Below are 18,186 nucleotides of genomic sequence, written 5' to 3'. Positions count from 1 at the left end.
GCATGGGGTCGGCGTGTTTACCTGAGAACGCCAGCTGTAAGTGTGGCGGCAGAGCGGCCTGAGCCCCTGACATGAGACCCTTTAACACATCTGAGGAGAGACGGGACACACACACACACACACACACACACACAACACGCATGAGGAGATGGGATGATCAATGGAGGAAATCATGAAGAGCAGAAGATGAGCCACAGAAACTACTAAACACACACACGACTAACAAGTACTTACAGTGCGCTAACTAATCAATGAGATTTTCCCAACAAACACGGCAAACTTAAGTCTGTATGAACAGGTTTTAAGTTACAATGTGAAGCGGTTTTCAACATTACAAAAGTTTGCCGCATTTGAAAGTTTTACCACGACCGTGACTTGCTATTAGAAGCAGTTTGGACGTTTTTAGTTAAACCCGAAAATGAAAATTATCCTCAAGTCATCCTAGGTGTGTATGACATTCTTCTTTCAGACGAACACAATCTTGAGTTATATTACAAAGGCTCTTCTTTATAATGGCAGTGACTGTTTTTTTGAAGTCCTGCATCTATCCATCATATATTTATCTTAATTAAGACTTGAAAAACCTTACTTAAACTTAAAACTTTACTTAAAAAAACCCTTGTACACATTCCTAGTGTATTGTATAATATAAAATAAATATACAGTGGCAGCTCAGAGCTGTACAGCAGCATTTAAGTTTGATATTGAATGAATAAATGTAAAATCAAAACACTACACAGACTTCACTATAAAATATACATTGATTCTTATTAAAGCTGTATTAGTTTTTCAGTCAAGAGCAGTGAGAGATTTTCTGTTTGTCTTTTGTTGTTGTATTAACATTAAAGGAATAGTTCACTCAAAAATAAATTCTGTCATCGATTACTGGCGCTCAAGTTGTTTTAAACCTGAATAAAGTTATTTCTTCTGTTGGACATAACATATTTTGAAGAATGTTGGAAACCAAACAGTTGCTGTTCCCCATTGTAGGAAATAATAATGTAGATGTCAATGGCTACCATCAGTTGTCTGTGTTCAACAGAAGAAATGAATACAGGTTTGGGACAATATTAGAGTGAGTAAATAATTACATAATTTTATAGGTGAACTGTCCCTTTAAGGACGGTGTGTTCACTATAGGCTGCGCTGCTGTCAATTTAAGACCTGCGTGCATCTAATATACAGACACACGCCGATTTTACTTTCACTTTAGACATAACGACTGTGTTTAGGGTTAACCGTGTGTGTATTTGACAGTATAAGCGCAGTAAGACGACTACTTAGTGCAGTAATCACGTGTTTGACAGGCTTTTAGTCCGGCAAGGCTTTAAAACGCATGCAAATAATGAACTTTGGTGATTGTGAGTAACTATAGTGTTCCGTGAGTATAACTCTACCACTAACCTGTGATGTGAATGTATGTCGCGTTGTTCAGTTTTGGGATGACAGCAAATGATAGAATGTGTAGAAAAATTATTATTTAAATGCAAAACCGAAAAAAACCATTCGCAAGCACGTTTTGAACCGTGAATGCCGTACCGAACTTGTTGTATCCCTAGTTCTCTCGAGAACTGGCATATTCTCACCAGAGCGCCATACGCTGGAACGCCAATCTCTCGTGAACGCGTGTGCAACAGTTAGAGATTACAGTCTATGAAGTTTTAAATATGGACATTTTTCTTACTCAAAAGCGCCACTTCGCTTCAGAAGGCCTTTATTAACCCCCCGGAGCAGTGTGGAGCAGTTATATGATGGATAGATGCACTTTTATAATGGATAGATGCACTTTTATAATGGATAGATGCACTTTTATAATGGATAGATGCAGTTATATGATGGATATATGCACTTTTATAATGGATAGATGCACTTTTATAATGGATAGATGCAGTTATATGATGGATATATGCACTTTTATAATGGATAGATGCAGTTATATGATGGATATATGCACTTTTATAATGGATATATGCAGTTATATGATGGATAGATGCACTTTTATAATGGATATATGCAGTTATATGATGGATAGATGCACTTTTATAATGGATAGATGCAGTTATATGATGGATAGATGCACTTTTATAATGGATATATGCAGTTATATGATGGATAGATGCACTTTTATAATGGATATATGCAGTTATATGATGGATATATGCACTTTTATAATGGATATATGCAGTTATATGATGGATAGATGCACTTTTATAATGGATATATGCAGTTATATGATGGATAGATGCACTTTTATAATGGATAGATGCAGTTATATGATGGATAGATGCACTTTTATAATGGATAGATGCAGTTATATGATGGATAGATGCACTTTTATGAACTTCAAAACGACACAGCCATTCACTGCCATGATAAAGCTTGGAAGAGCCGGGACTTTTTATATATAACTCAGATTGTATTCGTCTGAAAGAAGAATGTCATACACACCGAGGATGACTTGAGGGTGAGTAAATCATGGGCTAATTTTCTTTTTTTTATAGCAACGAGTTTATCTGTTCTTTAACTGAACGTGGCAATAAAAAAAAAAAAACAATAAATCAAACATGTTATAAAGTTTAACAAATACAGTATTAAATGTAGCAATCGCAGGAGTTTTCTCAGGTTGATATGGAGTCCAATATTTAACCCTTGTGCATCCTTATGGACATTTTTGCCTTGTTTTTTTTTAAAACATTGCCTGTGGTATTTTTATATTTCACCCCCATTTCCTTTAAAAAATGTATTTTGCACTAGGTGCATAAAATACTTCCTCTCAGCGTCTTTTGGACAAAAATGTCCCCATTGAAACTGCCATGTTTAATCCCATTGCCATTCATCTATAAAATTATGCGATCTTTGTTGAGTCGTGACGTAAGAAACGCCGGTTTTGGGTCCGAGCCTCCACTCGTTTCTCTTGAGAATGCCATCGACGGCTGTTTATGAACGCTATTTATTCATATTAAACATTTTAAACACTTACAGTCTACACAACAGTCTCTGGGCTCGGAGCGTCACAGACATTAATATTTTAACGATTTATAAAAGATGAATCACTGTCTGGGCATCTGGAATTTTGGTATGGAGATAAAGGTTATGATTATAATTTTTTTGTAGTATTACATCACATTGTGTGTGTGTATATTAGCACAATTTGTTGTTTTTCCTTGTGGTATGAGAGCGTTTGACAACCGGATAGGCTTTTATTCTGTTGGCAAGGCTTCAAAATTTACTATTTTTTTACCGGATGGTGCCATTTTTTCAGGTTAGGCCTATAAAACAAATACTCACTTTATTCCTGTTTTCTGCTCCTGTATATTATAAAGCCAACAGGATAAATTACGCAGCTGTAACTGTGTGGGTGTGTTGGTATGGATGTCAGAGAGTGGTTTGTATGTGTGTAATAAAAAAAAGTGTGTGTGTGTGTGTGTGTGTGTGTGTGACCCCTCCTGTTCGAACCGCCCCGCTCCAACTACTAGCTGGCCTCCGTTACACGAGTGCTTGTAATATTTGAGAGAGAAAAACTCAACTGTTCTGTAAATCACAAATCCAAACACTGTGTCCCAGTGGAGTTTTACTGGGATCTAATGGGGAAACTGAGCACAAACAAACTCTGACTGAAAGCTCATTTTTTGAGATATCAACCTAAAATTTGAAACAACTTTTTTAGGTTTATGGCTTTGATTTTCTAGCAGTTTTGCAGTTCAACATGCTTTTATTTTATATAAAATATTAATCATAAATCATTTTCATAAACTTAAACCTCTAACACTCTTTGGTTTCACTTTTTAGACTTCAACAATAATCTGACCAAATTTAAAGGATTAGTTCACTTTTAAATAAACTTTTGCTGATAATTTCCTCACTCCCATGTCATCCAAGATGTCCATGTCTTTCTTTCTGCAGTCGAAAAGAAATTAAGGTTTTGGATGAAAACAGTCCAGGGTTTTTCTCCATATAATGGACTTCAATGGGCTCCAAACGGTTCAAATGACAGTTTCAGTGCAGCTTCAAAGGGCTTTAAACGACACCAGATGATGAATAAGGGTCTTATCTAGACAAACCATCAGTTTCTGAGAGAAACCCAGCAGTATTTATGCTATTATTTTACCTCTTATCAGACGAACGTGATCATCTCTGAGCTCAGCCATAACTTCCGCTTAGTGAGGTCAAAATACGAGCGTGATCATAGATATATCGATCGTAGATGCCTCATTAGCGCCTGCACGGATCAGTAGAATGAGGCATCTACGATCGATACATCTATGACCAGGCTCGTATTTTGACCTCACCAGAGATGTATAAAGTACAAGAGACACATACTTGAGTAAAAGTACAAGTTCCTTATCAAAAAAGTGACTTGAGTAGAAGTTGAAGTGCTCTTTAAGCACCACACTTAAGTAGAAGTACCAAAGTATTCAACATTTTTTGTACTTAAGTATTGCAAGTAGTTTATTTTAAAATGTACTACTCAAGTACTGAAAGTAAAAGTACAAGTATTGTGTTATGTAGTTATTAAAGAAAGTAGTCAAAAGTTTGAACATTATATTGTTTTTATTATTTCAAATGATTAAGCTAAAGGACAATCACAATGTTGGTAGGTAATTTTTCTACATATTGTCATATAAATAACCTGAAAATACTGTAGTTCATTAAGATTAAATCTTACTATAACCACTCTTACTAAAAAAAAATGGGGTAAGCACACTTATATTCTCATTTCAAGAGGTGTTCTGAGTAAATGATTTGTTTGTAACACTTTACAATATGGTTTGATTTGTTAACATTACATTAGTTAATGTAGACTAATAACTAACATGAACTAACCATGATCAATACATTTGTGACTGTATTTATTAATCTTTGTTAATCTTAGTTAATAAAAATACAGCTGTTCGTTGTTTGTATATGTTACTTCACAGTGCACATTAACTATGTAAACAAATAGAGAGCAATTTGAGCAAGACGCTCGTGTTGTTTTAAAGACAGTGAATGCGCGCTCGCGCGCTCTCTCTCTAACGCTCTCGCGCGCTCTGTCTCTCTCTCGCACTCTCGCGCGCTCTCTCTCTCTCTCATGCGCGGTAATGTGGGTTTGGAATGGAATGATTCATAACATTTTTATAATTGTAACGAGTAACGAGTAACGATGCAGCACATAAAAAAAATATCGGAGTAAAAGTATTAAACTCATCGAAAATATGTACTGAAGTAAAAGTGGAAGTAGGAGAAAAAAATAATACTCTAGTAAAGTACAGATACTGCCTTTTAGTACTTAAGTACAGTAGTGAAGTAGTTCTACTTCGTTACTATACATCTCTGGACCTCACCAAGCGGAAGTTATGGCTGAGCTCAGAGATGATCACGTTCGTCTGATAAGAGGTAAAATAATAGCATAAATACTGCTGGGTTTCTCTCAGAAACTGATGGTTTGTCTAGATAAGACCCTTATTCATCATCTGGTGTCGTTTAAAGCCCTTTGAAGCTGCACTGAAACTGTCATTTGAACCGTTTGGAGCCCATTGAAGTCCATTATATGGAGAACAATCCTGGACTGTTTTCATCAAAAACCTTAATTTCTTTTCGACTGCAGAAAGAAAGACATGGACATCTTGGATGACATGGGGGTGAGGAAATTATCAGCAAAAGTTTATTTAAAAGTGAACTAATCCTTTAAGTTTGTGCTCCCAATATAAACATTTTATGACGTTTTTATGTCCTCTATGGACCTATGTGTAACTTTTTTTAATTGATGCACAAGGGTTCAAATAAATAAATAAATAACACACTGGTAATTCTTCACCTTTCAAATTTCAATATATAAACTGTTATAATCAGTAATAAAAGCTCATTACACAAGAACATTACAGCATTCATTTTAGTTTTTTTAAACGCAAAGTGTGTCAATTCTGTGAGATCTAATAAAGCACGTAAAAATTCACCTCACTATAAAATAAATAAAGCATCCCATATTTGTATTAAGTGGTGTGTGACGAGCGACTCACTCTGGGAAAGGGTGAACCCTGAGCTGCTGGGATTGGTCGAGCCGCTGGTGGTCGCCGTGGAAACCACAGATGAAGGAAGATTCAGCAGGTTTGGAAACTGGAACGGGAGAGAGACGGGAACCAGTCCTCCCAGCATCCCGAAGCCCATGGGCAGGGACGGCCCGGCCGAACTGAGGAGAGCGCTGGGGGACGACACCTGCAGAATCATCATTACACCGGTTCACTACACACCGCATCAGTCATGCTACAGTAAAATAATAATAATTAATCAATACATTCATAAGTGACCAGACACCTAAAAATTAAACCTCCTCCACCCCAGTAAAACCAATGCAATATATTTTTCTTCAATAATATTTTTTCTTTTTAATTTTGTATTTTGAGATGATTTGATGGTATTTTTTTATATTTATGCAATAATTATGGTCTATTTTTGCCATTGAAATGTTTTTTTTTATTTTTTTTATTTGTAATAATGATAATAAAAAAAATGTATTGCAGTATTTCAGGTTAAAATAGAGACTAGGCCTTCAAAATACATATTTTTTGAAGGCAGATTAGCGCCCTCTGTTGGAATTATTTAAGAAATCCTGCAATCATGTGTGTAACCACTAGAGGTCTCAATGGAGAGGCTTGAGGATACACTAGTTCTCTTTTGAACACATTTAATGATTTTTTTTTTTTTTTAGATGGATTTGAATATATATTTTAAAAAATTCAAAGACTATTTATTATAAAGTTTTAGATTTTTTTTTTTGGTGTTAGAAATATAGATTTTTTCTGTGAATTTGTGTTTTTGCTGATTTCCCATTAATTTCCTATGGTGGTCATTTCTGACCGAAGAGCACAAGTGGGAGTATTTTTTTTACGACCCCTTAGCATGCTCGAATCATGCCCTCAATTTTTTGTGTGTGTTTACAAACCTAATGCTAGAAAAGTCACCAAGTTTCATATCATTCTGATGAAGCTGTGATTTTTAAAAATTCAAAATGTGGTTCATAGGTTCAGATTTTCATAGGTGTGTGTGTGTGTGTGTGTGTGTGTGTGTGTGTGTGTTTGTGTATAAGTGTGTGTGTGTGTGAGTGTGTGTGTGTGTGTGTATGTTTAAGTGTGTGCACGTGTGTTTGTGTGAGTGTGTGTGTATGTATAAGTGTGTGTGTGTGAGAGTGTGAGTGTGTGTGTATGTATGTATAAATGTGTGCGTGCATGCATGTGTGTGTGTGTGTGTGTGTGTGTATAAGTGTGTGCGTGTAAGTGTGCGTGTGTGTGTGAGTGGATGTGTCAATATCACACTCTTGATGTTTTAGAGCATCACCCCTTCACTGCTGTGTACTTTTTTTCAGCATTGTGGCCGATTTGTAGATTGTACACACAATTATTCAGTAACTTTTTGTGTTTTTGCCGATTTCCCATTCATTTCCTATGGTCGGTCATTTATGACCGAAGACAATAAACGCTACTTTTTTTTAACGACCAATTAGCATGCTCGAATCATGACCCCGATTTTTGTGTGTTTACATACATAATGCTAGAAAAACCAAGTTTCATATCATTCTGATGAAGCAGTGATTTAAAAAAAAATCCAAATGTGGTTCATAGGTTCAGTTTTTCATAGGTGTGTTTGTGTGTATAAGTGTGTGTGTGTGAGTGGATGTGTCAATATCACACTCTTGATGTTTTAGAGCATCACCCCTTCACTGCTGTGTACTTTTTTTCAGCATTGTGGCCGATTTGAAGATTGTACACACAAATATTCAGTGAATTTTGCTGGCATCTAATGGGGAAACTGCGCCCAAACAAACTCTGACTGAAAGCTCATTTTTTGAGATATCAACCTAAAATTTGAAACAACTTTTTTAGATTTATGGCTTTGATTTTCTAGCAGTTTTAGGAGTTCAAGATGCTTTTATTTTCTATAAAATATTATTCATAAATCATTTTCATAAACTTAAACCTCTAACACTCTTTTGGTTTCACTTTTTAGACTTCAACAATAATCTGCCAAGGGTCTTCTTTAAAATGAGACCAAACTTAAAGAATTAGTTCACTTTTAAATAAACTTTTGCTGGTCATAGATGTATACGTAGATGCCTCATTAGCGCCTGCACGGATCAGTAGAATGAGGCATCTACTATCGATACTTCTATGACCAGGCTCGTATTTTGACCTCACTTAGCGGAAGTTATGGTGGAGCAGTGAATTTTTGTGTTTTTGCCGATTTCCCATTCAATTCCTATGGTCGGTCATTTATGACCGAAGACAATGAACACTACTTTTTTTTACGACCAATTAGCATGCTCGAATCATGACCCCGATTTTTTTGTGTGTTAACATACCTAATGCTAGAAAAGCCAAGTTTCATATCATTCCGATGAAGCTGTGATTTTTAACATTTCAAAACAGAACATTTCCGAAGAGCACCAGAGGGTTAATAAAATAAGACGGACCTGTGAGAGCTGAGACGCCGCGGCCGTAGACACGGATGTGATTGTCTTCACCCCCTGATTAGCTCCGCCCACTTGTCTGTGTCGCTGGCTGTGATTGGCCGTCCCTGCCACGGGCGAAGCGCTGGTCACCGGTTGCTTGGCGATAGCTGCGGTTGTCGTGGTGAGGCTGGAGATGTTGTTGCCCTGAGAAGAATTCTTCTGCCCCACGGGGGAGCTGTAACCGCCGGCGATGAACCCCGCATGGAAGCCCGGGCTCTTGGAGGTGTGCTGGTGCATGCTGGGTAATGTAGGCGTTCTGGAGACGGGCGAGCCGGTGGGCGTGAGCTTGATGATGGGCGAGCTGGGGTTGTGCGGTGATTTGGTGAGCGTGGCCTGCATGGGCGTGATGAAGCCGGGTTTGGGCGACTCGTGGAGTTTCTTGATTGGCGGCGTCACGGTCACATGGAAAGGCTGCACGGATTTGACGTTTATAAGCGACGGCGAGGAAGTGGCGAGAAGTGTGCGCGACTGCAGTGATGAGCTGTTATTGCTTGTTTTGATGAGACCCGGTGACATAGTGACCACCGTTTTCGCCGCCTGAATCTTTTGAGGGGCGTGAAGAGGCGATGATGTAGGAGGTGGGCGGGGCTTCGGCTGGGACATGGCCATCTTGGTGGGCGGAGTCGCCGTCGGTCGCTGGGCGGGAATAACCGAATGTCTCTGAACCTGCGACAGGACGCTCACTCCTTTAACGCCCGGAGACGCAGATGAAGAGGAGAGGATGCTGGGAGATGGAGGCGGCGGGGTGTTGGTGCTCTTTTTGGACAGGTGTGGAGACGCGTGCAGCGACTGGGTCGGTTTGGGTGTGATGGTTTCGGGCGGACTGTCGGACTGGACCAGGCCTTTGGCCACACTGCTGAGCATGGCCAGAGCGTGAGAGATGGAGTCCAGCGATGGGGCCGTCAGATCCTCGTCCAGAGAGTCCGACAGGCAGATGGGCTCCGGCGGGGACGGCACTCGCTGGACGGGTGTGGATGTGAGAGGAGGGGCGGCGTCCACAGAGATGGGCGTCCGCTGGAGAACACCGCTCTCCTGAGGCTTGGGTTTGGCTTTGGGAGTGGGTAACATCCGTTTCTTTACTCTGAAAACAAATCAGGGCAAGTTTGAACGGTCAGACACTCAAACAGACACAATGTTTAAATCAAATAATAAAATACATACAATTAAACATTATAAATATGATTAATTTTATCATGTGTTTATTATTGACACTATAGCCCACAGGTTTACACGCTGATAGGTTTCCAAACGATGGCCTAGTGTTCATTTTGACACCTATTTTTAATTTAGTCTTAGTCTTGTGCCAAATGTCCTTGTTAGTTTTAGTCATATTTAGTCATTCACATATCTTTTTTTGTTAGTCAAGTTTTAGTCGACTAAAAGTCTCGTCATTTTAGCCAAAAGACAACTCAAGGTATCTTTGATTAAAATGACGAGACTTTTAGTCGACTAAAACTTGACTAAGATACCTTGAGTTGTCTTTTGGCTAAAATTACGAGACTTTTAGTCGACTAAATGTCTCGTCATTTTAATCAAAGACAACTCAAGGTATCTTAGTCAAGTTTCAGTCGACTAAAAGTCTCGTCATTTTAGTCTAGTTTTAGTCAAAGACAACTCAAGGTATCTTAGCCAAGTTTTAGTCGACTAAAAGTCTCGTCATTTTAGTCAAAGACAACTCAAGGTATCTTAGTCAAGTTTTAGTCGACTAAAAGTCTCGTCATTTTAGTCAAAGACAACTCAAGGTATCTTAGTCAAGTTTTAGTCGACTAAAAGTCTCGTCATTTTAGTCCAGTTTTAGTCAAAGACAACTCAAGGTATCTTAGTCAAGTTTTAGTCGACTAAAAGTCTCGTCATTTTAGTCAAAGACAACTCAAGGTATCTTAGTCAAGTTTTAGTCGACTAAAAGTCTCGTCATTTTAGTCCAGTTTTAGTCAAAGACAACTCAAGGTATCTTAGTCAAGTTTTAGTCGACTAAAAGTCTCGTCATTTTAGTCTAGTTTTAGTCAAAAGACAACTCAAGGTATCCTAGTCAAGTTTTAGTCGACTAAAAGTCTCGTCATTTTAGTCTAGTTTTAGTCAAAGACAACTCAAGGTATCTTGGTCAAGTTTTAGTCGACTAAAAGTCTCGTCATTTTAGTCTAGTTTTAGTCAAAGACAACTCAAGGTATCTTGGTCAAGTTTTAGTCGACTAAAAGTCTCGTCATTTTAGTCAAAGACAACTCAAGGTATCTTAGTCAAGTTTTAGTCGACTAAAAGTCTCGTCATTTTAGTCTAGTTTTAGTCAAAGACAACTCAAGGTATCTTAGTCAAGTTTTAGTCGACTAAAAGTCTCGTCATTTTAGTCAAAGACAACTCAAGGTATCTTAGTCAAGTTTTAGTCGACTAAAAGTCTCGTCATTTTAGTCAAAGACAACTCAAGGTATCTTAGTCAAGTTTTAGTCGACTAAAAGTCTCGTCATTTTAGTCTAGTTTTAGTCAAAGACAACTCAAGGTATCTTGGTCAAGTTTTAGTCGACTAAAAGTCTCGTCATTTTAGTCTAGTTTTAGTCAAAGACAACTCAAGGTATCTTGGTCAAGTTTTAGTCGACTAAAAGTCTCGTCATTTTAGTCAAAGACAACTCAAGGTATCTTAATCAAGTTTTAGTCGACTAAAAGTCTCGTCATTTTAGTCTAGTTTTAGTCAAAGACAACTCAAGGTATCTTGGTCAAGTTTTAGTCGACTAAAAGTCTCGTCATTTTAGTCAAAGACAACTCAAGGTATCTTAGTCAAGTTTTAGTCGACTAAAAGTCTCGTCATTTTAGTCAAAGACAACTCAAGGTATCTTAGTCAAGTTTTAGTCGACTAAAAGTCTCGTCATTTTAGTCTAGTTTTAGTCAAAGACAACTCAAGGTATCTTGGTCAAGTTTTAGTCGACTAAAAGTCTCGTCATTTTAGTCTAGTTTTAGTCAAAGACAACTCAAGGTATCTTGGTCAAGTTTTAGTCGACTAAAAGTCTCGTCATTTTAGTCTAGTTTTAGTCAAAGACAACTCAAGGTATCTTGGTCAAGTTTTAGTCGACTAAAAGTCTCGTCATTTTAGTCAAAGACAACTCAAGGTATCTTAATCAAGTTTTAGTCGACTAAAAGTCTCGTCATTTTAGTCTAGTTTTAGTCAAAGGAAAACTCAATATATTGTGTGGCAATATTAGTTACCGTAAAACTTCAAATAATAGCCCGGGCTTCTATTTACCCAAATCACCGAACTGCACCGGCTTGTATTTGAAACAGGCTTATTTTCTATATTCAACCCTAACTACAGGTAAACGTTTAGAAAAATGAGCCGACTAGCAGAAAAACATGTTCTAACATGAACTAAATGAATCGCTCTCAATAGATCTGTGAATGAAGAGAAATCAAAATGATTTAATGTGGGCTGTAATTAATAAATCTCAGTTGTTAATATTTAAAAATAACCAGATGCCTAAGAGAACAGCATTTAAAGATATAAACGCCATGATAAATTTTATATGAACACTTTAAAAAGTAGCTGATCCGATACTCATATTATAGTTTAACGTGAGGTACAGATGAATATTTAAATCATTAAACCAGATGCCTAAGAGAACAGTATTTTAAAGATATAAACGCCACGATAAATGTTATATTAAAAAGGTGCACTATGTAACTTTTCCGTCCGCTAGAGGTCGCCTGTTCAAAATAAAGGCGTAGTTTGATGACGCCACGTTTGAGCGCAGACTCTTGGGACAAGAATCGGGATAGGATTGAGGATGGGAATAGTATTCGGTATCGGCATAATCTTAACCAGTGGATTTGGTATTCGGCCGAACCCCAAAAATCTGGATTCGGTGCATCCCTAACTTTAATATGTTTTTGTTCTCAATCTGAACAATTCATTTATGCACGTTATTCCCCTAAAATGATTGAATCAATTCCCCACAAAGAAAAATAATAAAATCATCAATTCTAGTCCTAAATTGTGTCAGTCATCATGTGTCATATTATGAAAGAAAGATAAGTTGCGAATCGCTCACTATAGATCTGTGAATGTGCACTGAAGAGAAGTAGGTCAAAATGATTTTATGTTGACTATAAATCTAGATTCAGCATCTAGTTCGTGTTTTAAAAATAACCTCTCCTCCAAGAGAGAAACTCACGTATTTCCTGTGAGATGATTGTGAGCTATTCGGCTCTCTTTAAACAGCATCCTGAGAAACAGAGAGAAAGAGAGAAATCAGTCGGGATGTTTAGTGAATCATCATCATCATCATTCACCGGCCGAAACCCACCTGGCCTGCATCCATCCTTTGGGCCAAAGCGGTTTGACCTCGGCCTCCATGAAGACCTTGAGGTAATCCTCGGCTGAGAGTGAACTCTGAGCCTCCAGCTCGTAACAGCCCAGCTTCACCCGCACCAGATTACACAGCAGAGTCCTGCGCAAACACACACACACACACACACACGTCAAGCTCCCACTGCAAGTCTGTCTCCTGACGATCACACTATTGATCTGTGCTCACTCATTCTCTAAAAGGTCAGACTTTCACCTGAGTTTGTCGTCCCACACGAATTTCTTCCTGGGTCCCATCACTCTTCGTCCTGGCTTCTCATCGTCTTCCTCCTCTGAGCCGTTTCTGTCGCCGTCTTCGGTGTGCTGCCTGCACAAACACAATACACAACAGTAAACACACAGTGGGCTCTTCATTTATCAGCTTTCCCCAAATTCAGTTTTTTCCATTTGATTCCATTTGTTTTCCTCCGTTTACATTTTTTTGGACTCCATTTTAATGGTTAGATTAAATTTGAGTCATCAAAAAGCATGTCTAATTAATTGAAATCATGAAACTTCTACAGTTTATTAAAAGTTTAACAAAAACGACATGTTTTAGGCCCTATAAAATCCTTCTGGGCGAGACGGAGCGAACTGTGGCGCTAACAGAGGCTCACGAACACATGACCGACAACTGAAGTCAGGATTTTTGTTAACCCTCTGGTGCTCTTCGGTCGTTTCGGTTTTGAAATTAAACAAAAAAAAAAAATTCACAGCTTCATCAGAATATGAAACTTGGTGACTTTTCTAGCATTAGGTATGTAAACACACAAAATAAAATAAAAAAATCGGGGTCATGATTCGAGCATGCTAATTTGTCGTAAAAAAAAAAAGTAGTGTTCATTGTCTTCGGTCATAAATGAACGACCATAGGAAATGAATGGGAAATCAGCAAAAACACAAATTCACTGAATAATTGTGTGTACACAATGCTGAAAAATGCTGAAAAAAGTACACAGCAGTGAAGTTCTTCTTTAAGTTTGGTCTCATTTTAAAGAAGACCCTTGGCAGATTATTGTTGAAGTCTAAAAAGTGAAACCAAAAGAGTGTTAGAGGTTTAAGTTTATGAAAATGATTTATGAATAATATTTAATAGAAAATAAAAGCATATTGAACTCTAAAACCGCTAGAAAAACAAAGCCATAAATCTAAAAAAGTTGTTTCAAATTTTAGGTTGATATCTCAAAAAATGAGCTTTCAGTCAGAGTTTGTTTGGGCGCAGTTTCCCCATTAGATGCCAGCAAAATTCACTGAATATTTGTGTGTACAATCTACAAATCGGCCACGATGCTGAAAAAAGTACACAGCAGTGAAGGGGTGATGCTCTAAAACATCAAGAGTGTGATATTGACACATCCACACACACACACACACACCTATGAACCACATTTTTAATTTTTAATTGAGGGCATGATTCGAGCATACTAAGTGGTCGTAAAAAAAAAATAATACTCCCACTTGTGCTCTTCAGTCAAAAATGACCACCATAGGAAATTAATGGGAAATCAGCAAAAAACTCTCTACAAATCGGCCACAATGCTGAAAAAAGTCATCAAGAGTGTGACATTGACACATCCACTCACATTATTATTATAATAATCATAATGCATAAACTAACACTTTAAATCACTATTTCTAACAAAATAAAATCTAAAACTTTATAATAAAAAGTATTTGAGATTATTCACAAGCCTCTCCATTGAGACCTCTAGTGGTTGCACACATGGTTGCATGCTTTCTTAAATAATTCCAACAGAGGGCACTAAAAAATGTGGAAAACCTAGACTTTATTTTAACCTGAAATACTGTATAAAAAAAAAAAAGAAGTTTATTATTTTCAATGGCAAAAATAGACCATAATTATTGCATAAATATAAAAAATACCATCAAATCATCTCAAAATACAAAATTAAAAAGAAAAAATATTATTGAAGAAAAATAAATGGCATTGGTTTTACTGGGGTGGAGGAAGTTTAATTTTTAGGTGTCCGGTCACTTATGACCGGGAAGACGACCAATGCGACCCCTAAACGAAGAGCACCAGAGGGTTAAATAATACATTACATTTAATTTCATATACTCCCAGAAAACTCGGGATATATGACAAGACGGGATCATTCTGTGCTACTTTTGCGTCTTTTTTAAAAAGCTTGATGCTGGTTGCTATTCACTGTCATTATATGGACAGGTGAGAGCGGGACATTTTTGTGGTGAACTATCCTTCCAATAAATATATATATATATATATCTCGTCGCTGTCCGATGAAAACCAGGTATGTCCATTTTGCCGATTTTGAGATTTTTCGACGGATTGAATGTCCAGGTTCATTTCCGTATACAGTATGCTTCACATATCTAAATGGCCAATGAAAAGCTGTGAAATCATGTCATCTGATTTTCACGTATATCCATTTGGAGTCAAAGCTGTCAATCACGCCGCGTATCTCCCGCCCTGTGGAAGCATCTCGCCGGTCTCGTGAAGTTTCATCGAAGCTCAGCACTGGATAGCCGAAAGTACGACATTGAAGCTCTCCACAGTTTAGTTCTAATCTAGTTCTTCACAGATTAGTTTGCTAGCTAGTATGTAAATAAACTCGGTCTCATTGATAGGATTCAAACTTTTTTTTTTCTTAGTCAAACTGATCAAATTATATCCTGTAATGCTACGGCCTCACTCATACTGCGATCACCGCTTGCCAGAGGCTGAGAATGTCCAGCACGTATTCCTCTGTCAATATGAAACGCCACTTGGCCGTTCTAATTAATGATCGGAAGAACGCGTATCGACCACCGTTACTGTAAAATATGCACGTATGTCCATTTAAACTCAATTTTGGTCAAATGTGGATTATATCATTACACTGGCAAGAATATGGTTACATGTAAAGATGCCGTACCAAGTATGACATACGGTGTTGCGTGACATGCGTGAGTTTCATTGGGCAGCGACGATATATATATATATATATTTTTATCCTCACTAAGTAGTAGTCCAGTTTCTTACTTGGCAACTTTGGCCATGCAGTCCATGTTGTATCGTGCGATCTGCTCCGGCATGACACTGCACACGGCCAGCTTGAGCTTGAGCAGCGGCGCCCGCAGCCGGTCGTCCTGGATGTTCAGACTCAGCTTCTTCAGCCGCTTCAGCAGAGCCTCTTTATTACACGGCACAAACGCCTCCAGATGAGAGTAGACGCCGGCGCGCACAGTCGCAGGCTGTTCCTGCACCTGCAGCTCGATACTGGAGAGAGAGAGAGAGAGAGAGAGAGAGAGAGAGAGAGAGAGAGAGAGAGAGAGAGAGAGAGAGAGAGAGAGAGAGAGAGAGACAGAGAGAGAGACACAGAGAGAGATGTGTGTGAGCGGATCGAACCAACGAGAGACGCTGGGAATGAAAACCTCAGCCAAAAGAACTCACTCCAGCAGGATGTTGTTCATGTCCAGCGTGAAAAACTTCTTCCTGCCCTCCATATCAAACTGACGAGACGCCTGGGAGAAAAACAAGCAGTTAACAACGGCTACAAATGTTATTTAATGCCATTCCAGCACCCATGGCCATCTTCATTATGACAAATGGGTTAAAGAAATGTAGCAAAATAAAAAATTCATCTTGCATAGAAAAAAGCAGCTCATACACACACACATATATATATATATATATATATATACACACACACATGTGTGTGTGTCAGTGTGTCCCTCGATTAACTGATATCACACACACACACACACACACACACTAGTGCTGGGAAACGATTAAAAAATTTTTCCCTGTAATTAAATCGCAAGTTTTTAATATTTTGATATTGTAATAATTTCAGTTACTCTCCAAATTAAAGTATAACAATTTAAAGACAGCATATTTTAAATATGTGTTGTATTGTCATCTTTTTATGAATGAAGGCCAGTATCACTGATACTAAAGTGTCTATGAAACATTAATGACGTTATATTACAGTATAACTGAAAGCTCCCAATTTCAACATTTATTAGGCTTTAAAAAAACTACTTTTAATTTAAGTGAACTTAAAACAATCTTTACATAAACCCATTATAATAAATGTTATATTTACACATGGCCTTCCCTGTTAGACATATACAGAAATGTAGGTTATCAAACACCTTTCTTAACTGCATAAATAATAAATGAAATGTAGATTAATCATCATTAAAGCTACACTTTTCTCTGTTCCCGTTGTTCTTTGATGAACATTAATGACTGGCATCATCAGTGCTACTGTCACTTTAAGAACAGCCGCGGATCTCACGCGCTGTCACGCGCATCTCATTTCCTCACAACTCTTCAAGTTCATTTAAGACGTTATTTAACTAATTTAAGACTCCTAATATGAGAATACTCAAAATGTTCTGTGTTGTTATTGTTTGTTCATGAGCAAAAGAGAACTCAATGTGAGCAGGAAACTGACGCAAGTCTGTCTGTGCGTCGTGTGTGTGTGTGTGTGTCACTCGATTAACTGACATGAGACGCAGCCACACAGACCGAACACACACACACACACACACACACACACACACACACAGGACACTGGCATACAGCACGTTCTCTTGTGTCTTGTTGCGCTTGGAAGCATTTACATGAATAGGAGCGTGGTGATCATGTAACGCTCTGCAAAAATGGATATAAAAACAGAGGCTGCGTTATTTGCGTTAAATATTTTTAATGCGTTAAGCTGAAAAATTTATCGACGGCGTTAACGCGTTAATTTGCCCAGCCCTAATATTTTTTTTTTTTTTATATATATATATATATATATATATATATATATATATATATATATATATATATATATATATATATATATATATATATATATATATATATAAAAAATAAATAAATATTAGGGCTGGGCAAATTAACGCGTTAACGCCGTCGATAAATTTTTCATATATACGCACTAAATTATAAAACATACCCAATACAATCAATTTAATCCTTATGAATAAAATGAAGCCCAGCGCTAAACTTTCCAGGTGAATAACCTGTTTCACATAATGAAAGTAAAATAAGTTGCAAATGTCATGCCATGTCGACTTTAAAAGATTAAAGAAGCATCCCATCATCCCACTGCATCTGCCTCATAGATCTCCTCACTGTTTTAATCGATATCAGAAACAACACAGCATCTTCTGAGTCACTGACACTATTTGACCCTGTTTTCTTCCGTCTTTCTAACCTGCCTCTCCTGCTGTTCTCACTGTATTCTGTCTACTTTCTCTCTATCATGTTGATCTTCTCTTCCTCCTACACCTCTCTCTCCTTCACTCTCTCTCTCTCTCCACTGGAATCTGCCTGGAAAGACAAGATGGCGCACACACACACACAGCAACTACATATCCATGAAATTACTTGAGAATG

General features: G+C 37.8%; 1 protein-coding gene across 2 annotated transcripts in view; it reads right to left on the bottom strand.

The window, feature by feature from the left end:
• Positions 1 to 18,186, bottom strand: part of ubn2b (ubinuclein 2b) — a 33,840-nt gene that overhangs the window by 962 nt on the left and 14,692 nt on the right. For both annotated transcript variants that reach the window (XM_079814095.1, XM_079814096.1), the window contains 8 exons: positions 16,228 to 16,298; positions 15,817 to 16,053; positions 13,030 to 13,140; positions 12,772 to 12,915; positions 12,640 to 12,690; positions 8,447 to 9,566; positions 6,000 to 6,195; positions 22 to 90 (listed from right to left, as the gene is read on the bottom strand). In XM_079814095.1, coding sequence (XP_079670221.1) covers positions 22 to 90; positions 6,000 to 6,195; positions 8,447 to 9,566; positions 12,640 to 12,690; positions 12,772 to 12,915; positions 13,030 to 13,140; positions 15,817 to 16,053; positions 16,228 to 16,298 — 1,999 coding nt within the window. The remainder of the gene's footprint in view (positions 1 to 21; positions 91 to 5,999; positions 6,196 to 8,446; positions 9,567 to 12,639; positions 12,691 to 12,771; positions 12,916 to 13,029; positions 13,141 to 15,816; positions 16,054 to 16,227; positions 16,299 to 18,186) is intronic.

This window comes from Gobio gobio (assembly GCF_949357685.1).
Source record: "Gobio gobio genome assembly, chromosome: 1".
Taxonomy (NCBI): Eukaryota; Metazoa; Chordata; class Actinopteri; order Cypriniformes; family Gobionidae; genus Gobio; species Gobio gobio.
The sequence above is the reverse complement of the archived record's forward strand: the minus strand, read 5'-3'. Positions and strand labels throughout refer to the sequence as shown.